Raw genomic sequence first — 7,500 nt, forward strand, 5'->3', positions numbered from 1 at the left:
AGTGACATGCTCTACCAACTCAGCCACACGGGAGGTAGAAGTTTGAACCGACCACTCACTCCAGTAGCAACATTGAGTCAGACATGTACTGTACTACCCACTGCGGTTCCTTTATATAGGCTACTGTACATGCACACTGACAGTCACACAAACTCAGACCCTTTTACTGTCTGTAGCAGGTGGATAAACAGGTCTCAAGCCTGGCCCAGCTAAACGTGGTGGAGGGAAGGCAGTTAGAGCCTGTACCAATTTCTTCCGTGGCTGGTGCTTACATCATCTCCCACCCGCTCACCTGGCCTTTTAAAAAAAGTGTCAATCAGCTCGGCTCAGAGCAGCGATTAACATTTCACCCTCCAACATGCCCCTCCATTTCCTGATGCCATAGGTCACAAAGGAGCCCCCCCGCCCGCCTCTCAGGAGCAGATCACAACCATGTCATTTCACACCAATCATAGCAATAACCTTGGCCACCGGGCAAGACCTGCTCCACTGCCTGGCGACGATGCCTTCCTTCTGCCGAAAGGAGAGGTGAAAGGACAGAGGATTTATATATAATCCACCCACCCAATATTGGCCTCTTTGCCTTCCCGCTCTCCCTTTAAGGCACCGGAGAGGCTGGGAGTAGACAGAGGCTACAGGCAAACACACAGCGGGATGGAGAGGGTTCTCTGAGGCTAAATTCACACTTGCGGCTGTTATGGTCACTCACTGGGCTTCACCATATCGTCAGGCTACAGCCGTCTACAGCACAGCAACATGCTGTGAGGGATGTTTTCTTTTTTACATGTTGAGATAAACAAGCCAGACTGGTTCTGTGCGACTCACGTTGAGGCGATCAAACAGGTCGTCTCCAGGCTCCTTGTTCTTCATGAAGAGCGTGAGGTTCTTGAACACCTGGATAAACAAAACAAGGACAAGACAAAGACTGGTTTTACATCCCACCCTGTCGGTCCTAGACCTCCAGACCAGAAACCGCTGCTCACAGCTAGTCTACACACTGGTCATGATAGGAGAGCCCAGGGCTGTCTACCCCATTCTTCCAGCTCACAGGGGAGAGAGGAAAAATGATCCACTCAATTATATTTGACATTTCCAAGAAGTCCTGTTTTCCTCCTGCTCTAAATAAACCAGCTAAAATATGCAAGGAACTAATTAATGGTAGCAGATGTGTTGCTTTTCAAAACAGACTGATTTGAATGACAATTTATTCTTATGCCAGAACTAAATTAATAGGGAAATAAGAGCCTGTGATGAACGGATGGACACGTGAGGATTTCGAAAGATTTATTCCAGACTCAGTGTCTGGAGTGGAGCAGCAGAGACAACGGCTGATTGATCAACCAGTGTGTCGGTGTCATCAGGATGGACCTGAAAACATGGCAACAATCTGCACTCATCACAGGCTGTTTATGTATGAACAGATGTCTACGACACAGCTATGTTTGATAGGAGAATGCAGCAGTATGGTGGTTCAACATTCTAAATTCTGTTGAGATGATAAGCAAAGTGACCGGACACAGAATGCAGATGCTGGCAAGTGAAGCTTGGTAAACAGATAATGAATGATTGTGATGATCTGGCTATCCAACACTTTGCATTGCAATTCATCATCCTCTCCCATGGAGCTGGAATGAGAATTCCTTCCATCTAATCTGAAATTAACCAGCTATCTATCCCCTTCCCTCGGAATAAACATGCTAAAATATTCAGAACACTCATTAACTTTACCTGATGTGTTGCTTTTAAATATACTCTCATTTGAATAATTACACGTTCTGCCAAAAAAAAGAAAAAAAGAACTGTCTGTCAGGTGCAACATTTCTATTCGATCTTGGAGATAGCATGGTGGAATCATGGCTGAATCATACAGGAGCTGAATCCTGACACTCACCAGCTAATGTTGTTTAGCCTCATTTCCACCTGACAGGCAGCTGCTTGGCAGAACACAGAACGGAACCAGGCGAAAATTGAAAAATACATTTCTCTATTCTGTTTTTTTTTGGTGTCAGAATTGCTTTGATGGATTTAAAGTAACATAACTATCCTTTTAAAATCTCACCTTTTAAAAACTCATTCTGTTAACTCGTACACAAATAATGTGGACTTGGCCTATGTGGCCAAAGCATGTGGCCAAAGCATGCATTGAGATTTTTTTTATATTTTTTAAACACACCTCAAACTTGTATCTCAAACAGACCTTTCCCAAAATGCTTGCTATTTCCTCGTGTAACGTTATGTTTTTTGTCCGAGATGGCTCTTTGGCTGAGCTGTTTACTTGTCATTAATACATTTTTTTTATGACCGGTATACACCCACACCATTCTGTTTTTGGGGTATGCCCACACCATTCTGTTTTTGGGGTATGCCCACACCATTCTGTTTTTGGGGTATGCCCACACCATTCTGTTTTTGGGGTATGCCCACACCATTCTGTTTTTGGGGTATGCCCACACCATTCTGTTTTTGGGGTATGCCCACACCATTCTGTTTTTGGGGTATGCCCACACCATTCTGTTTTTGGGGTATGCCCACACCATTCTGTTTTTGGGGTATGCCCACACCATTCTGTTTTTGGGGTATGCCCACACCATTCTGTTTTTGGGGTATGCCCACACCATTCTGTTTTTGGGGTATGCCCACACCATTCTGTTTTTGGGGTATGCCCACACCATTCTGTTTTTGGGGTATGCCCACACCATTCTGTTTTTGGGGTATGCCCACACCATTCTGTTTTTGGGGTATGCCCACACCATTCTGTTTTTGGGGTATGCCCACACCATTCTGTTTTTGGGGTATGCCCACACCATTCTGTTTTTGGGGTATGCCCACACCATTCTGTTTTTGGGGTATGCCCACACCATTCTGTTTTTGGGGTATGCCCACACCATTCTGTTTTTGGGGTATGCCCACACCATTCTGTTTTTGGGGTATGCCCACACCATTGAAACACAGAAAAGCTGCTTTTTAACATACCTCATTTCCATTCTTTGGAAGGAAAACTAGTTCACTCATATTGTAATTAAAGATGCAATCTGCAGTAGCAGGAAACGGGGCCACTGGTCGCTGCACCACCGTTGTTTTTGCTTCCAAGCTGACCATAGCGCAGCATGGGATAAATGATACAAAATAGCATCACATATTGTGCTCTATCGCATGTGCCTTGATGTCCGAGGGGGGAAAAAACAGTGTTCGTTGTTTGCAATAACTTTGTTGATGTAATATCGCCACCGGATATGGCTGTTTCACCATTAAGGATTCCAGCTTTAATGATAGGTCATATTTTATAGAAATTATGGACGGTTTCTTTAATATTAGGGCATGATGGGAAAATCAGTTAAAAGTTTGAGTCGACAAGTTTTGGGATACATTTTTTCATCAATACTTTATCTTGAACACATAAAGCAGTCTTTTGGGTTTTAGTGTTGGCATATTCCTCAATTTAAAAGCTCTCCCCAGGGTGCTCTACAGTCCTCCACACCAGGGCACCTACTCTGACTGCCTGGCCAAAAGTAGTACATTTAGGGTGCAATTTCAGACATCCCTTGTTAGTAGTACTGAGGCTGCTGGCTCCTTACCCTCTTGGTGACGGGGACCTTGTTGTAGTAGCGGATACAGTCTTTACCCAGGAAGTCAAATTCCACCACACACTCCTTGTCCTCCAGAAGGTCGTGGAGGGTGATGTGCTCCACCCTCAGGGAGCAGCAGCCCACCGTGTCCGCCGTCTCGCCCTCCTCCTTCTCGTTACCCGCTCTCAGGGCCAGCTGGAGGAAACTACCAGAGTTAGCATACACAGGGGATATGGTCTGGCAGAATGGGGTGACTAACTAAAGAACTGGAGTATTTACATTTTCCCTTGGCTGTGGTTTAATACCCATCAACCTGTGTATGGCAGAGGAGGGTCACAGAGAGACAGACCTTATCTATTAAGTAAAGGGCCACAGCTCTCTGGCGGGTCTCCATCTGTTTGGACTTGATGTCCTGCTGGTACTGCTGGCGGATCCCATTCACACAGCTTTTCAACCGGCGGGCCACCTCATACTTCTCCCAGTCCTTCTCACCCTGGGGAACCACAACACTGAGCCTTAGGAACACTATGGTCACATCTTCTTTACATGGTCTCTCCACATGGGTTTTATTACATGGTAAGGTGAAGCCTCCAGGCAATGCTTTCTCATTCCATTCAAAAACCTTGCACTTGCTACAACCGAGGACCAACACTCAATCATAGCCCTTTTAGTATTTCATGAGATTGTGGCTAAAACAATGTATTCATAGTCATGTGTCTAGTAATCCTATTCTTCCATGTGTCTAACCTGTTAAATGTCTAATGGAGAGAGCCAGTCAGAAAGGGTGACATTGTTTTTGCGTAGTAGTGTAGAGCTAGCCAGAGGCTATTTAATTAGCTAGCCCCACACAACCTGACTCCCATCTCGCTGTTGCTACCACCGCAACGTCATGGCGACAAATTGTGGAGTAACTTAACCTTCGAAATAAAGAACTGGGAGATACGAAGAGGGAGGAGGTATGTGGAAGGAGGAAGGGAAGAGAGGAGATGGTGATCTGAGGGGACAAAGAGGCTCAGCTCAGGAACTAGCCATGTTGATATTCCATTCCGATTTGATTGTGAGGGAATGAGAGGTAGTGAACAGTGAGAGAGAGAAGAATCATAGACCCTAGTACTAGTTTATTTCCCTCTGTGTATTGGCAGAATGTCATGAAATGGAATCCTTCAGAAATGCAGTAGAGGAAGAGATTTGTGGGAGTTGTATGGGTAGGATAGTGATGGAGAAGAGGGGACTGTTTATTTTAAGCCTCTGAGTAACCTTGTTAATCTCTGAAAGACTCCAGGGAGATGGAGCAGAGCAGAGCATCACCACAGTGGAGATGAAAGGTTGGATACAGAGTGGGTTTACATGTCCTGTAAACATCATGGTTAAAGACCAGTTCATCTCTATCTCTCAGCAGCAGCACCCGCTTTACCCAACAAATCTCAATGCATACTTCTCTCACTAAGCAGTGGTGGAGAGATGGCGATTTGAATCACAGGCACACCACACACAGACACACACACACACACACCTCTGATCCATATACACCACTTAACACAACAAAGGTGACAAATTGCACTGAATCCCGACATGTTCCTCTCAAGCAACACAAAAGAAAATGGCTTCTAAACATGTGCTCCCCACAGACCTCTCCTTAAAAATCATAACAATTGTTCACAATAGACAAAGCTTCAGAAGTTCACAGTGTGACTTCTAGGCCTATTCAACTATTCAAAAGCACAAATCACACCCTCAACTTAAACTCAAAAGGTTTCCTCTATTCAATATGCCTTGATAAAATACAGTACAACATACACCCAACTGCTCTATGACAAAAGAAACTAAACATTTCAACAGCTGCAGAACCTAATCATAATGGCCATGCAGTTTTCAAACAGAATCTATGTAAATAATTGAAGCAATTTCGAGATCAAATTGAGAGTCATTTTCCTAACTGTACGAAGCAAGCAAATGCACTCTATGGCAATCTGTGCGCGCTTGAATGAATGGAAGGTCATCAACTATATATCTTATGAAACATTGTTCAGGACAATTGGAAAGACTAACAACTAGCCTTGGGTTTCTGATACATGTTTTGCTGTATGTTTTACCCATGAAAATGCCACAAGGCTACCACTTTGTGGCATTGGAGACATTGTAGGCCATTGCAATAAAATTACTTGTGCTTTCTTAGAGGTTCCGATAAACTAAATTGATTGAAATATCTGTTCGATTCTTACAACTGCACACACACAATGGTAGCCTGTTCTCCATTCAGATGGCTCATTCTTAAACGGCAACCATGAACATTCTGCTCACAAGTAAGTTAAAGAATTTGGTAGCGCCGAAGACAAAGACATACAAAACACGTACACCTCTCGTATGCAGACACCTACAGAAAGTATTCACATCGACATGTTGTTATGTTACAGACGGAATTTTAAATAGATTCAATTGAGATTGTGTGTGTGTGTAGGCCAGTGATGACAATTTGTCAAAGTGGAATGTTTAGACATTTCTACAAATTGATAAAAAATGAAAAGCTGAAATGTCAAGTATGTCAACCCTTTTGTTATGGCAAGCCTAAATAGGCTCGGGAGTAAAAGTCTGTTTAGCAAGTCACATAAATTGCATGGACTCACTGTGTTCAAAAATAGTGTTAACATGATTTTTGTATATGGACTACCTCATCTCTGTACCCCACACATACAGGTAATTGTAAGGTCCCTCAGTCAAGCAGTGAATTTCAAACACAGATTCAACCCCAGACCAGCGAGGTTTTCCAATGCCTCTCAAAGACAGGCACCAATTGGTGGATACATTATATATATTTTAAAGCAGGCAATGAATATCCCTTTGAGCATGGTGAAGATATTAATTTCACCTTGGGTGGTGTATCAACACATGCAGTCACTACAACGATACAGGCGACTTTCCCAACTCAGTTGCCGGAGAGGAAGGAAACCTAAGGAATTTCACCATGAGGCAATTGGTGACTTTAAAATAGTTTTTTTCGTACCACAGCCATTAAACTCTGAAGAATGAATCAACATTGTGGTTACTCCCCAATACTAACCTAAATGACACAGTGAAAATGAAGCCAGTAAAGAAAAAAATATTCCAAAACATTAAGGCTGGGAGGTATCCAGATTCTCAAATCGTCATACAGTTTCTGTACCATACCAGGGTATTACCGGAAAAGCACACAAGGGGCGCTAATTAAATGTTTTAAAGGAGTGGAAAGAGATGCATTCAGTTCTCTTCCGCATTTAACCCAACCCCTCTGAATCAGAGGTTGCCATAATCGGCGCCCAGGGAACACTGGGTTAACTGCCTTGCTCAGGGGCAGAACGACAGATTTTTACCTGGTCAGCTCTTGGGATTCGATCCCAACACTCTAACCACTAGGCTATCTGCCGCCCCTTGAATGTCTCTAGTCTGGGTAACAGTCTTTTTAACTAACATTCCACTAAAGGACACCAATAATAAGAAGATTTGCTTGGGCCAAGAAACACGAGCAATGGACATTAGACCGGTGGAAATCGGTCCTTTGGTCTGATGAGTCAAAATTTGAGATGTTTGGTTCCAACCGCTGTGTCTGTGTGAGAAACAGGGTAGCGAAATGGAAAATCTCATATGTGGTTCCCACCGTGAAGCATGGAGGTGGTGGTGTGATGTGGGGGTGCTTTGCTGGTGACACAGTGAGTGATTTATTTGGAATTCAAGCCACACTTAACCAGCATGGCTACCACAGCATTCTGCAGCGATACACCATCCCATCTGGTTTGCGTTTAGTTGGACTATCATTTGATTTTCAACAGGACAATGACCCAACATACCTCCAGGCTGTGTAAGGGCTATTCGACAAAGGAGAGTGGTGGACGCTGCATCAGATAACCTGGCCTCCACAATCACCCGACCTCAAACCAATTGAGATGGTTTGGAATGAGTT

At 43.9% G+C, this 7,500-nt stretch overlaps 1 protein-coding gene and 1 long non-coding RNA gene across 5 annotated transcripts in view; both read right to left on the reverse strand.

Moving 5' to 3' along the window:
• Positions 1-13, reverse strand: part of LOC127908226 (uncharacterized) — a 3,667-nt gene extending 3,654 nt beyond the window's left edge. For all 4 annotated transcript variants that reach the window (XR_008066410.1, XR_008066411.1, XR_008066414.1 and 1 more), the window contains exon 1: positions 1-13. This exon is cut by the window's left edge and continues 430 nt beyond it. This is a non-coding gene — a long non-coding RNA (uncharacterized LOC127908226).
• Positions 1-7,500, reverse strand: part of zgc:173742 (DNA topoisomerase I, mitochondrial) — a 38,164-nt gene that overhangs the window by 5,699 nt on the left and 24,965 nt on the right. The window contains exons 13-15 of the mRNA XM_035790940.1: positions 3,916-4,059; positions 3,576-3,761; positions 826-894 (exon numbers count right to left, since the gene is read on the reverse strand). Coding sequence (XP_035646833.1) covers positions 826-894; positions 3,576-3,761; positions 3,916-4,059 — 399 coding nt within the window. The remainder of the gene's footprint in view (positions 1-825; positions 895-3,575; positions 3,762-3,915; positions 4,060-7,500) is intronic.

The sequence above is a fragment of the Oncorhynchus keta genome, chromosome 17, assembly GCF_023373465.1.
Source record: "Oncorhynchus keta strain PuntledgeMale-10-30-2019 chromosome 17, Oket_V2, whole genome shotgun sequence".
Lineage (NCBI taxonomy): Eukaryota > Metazoa > Chordata > Actinopteri > Salmoniformes > Salmonidae > Oncorhynchus > Oncorhynchus keta.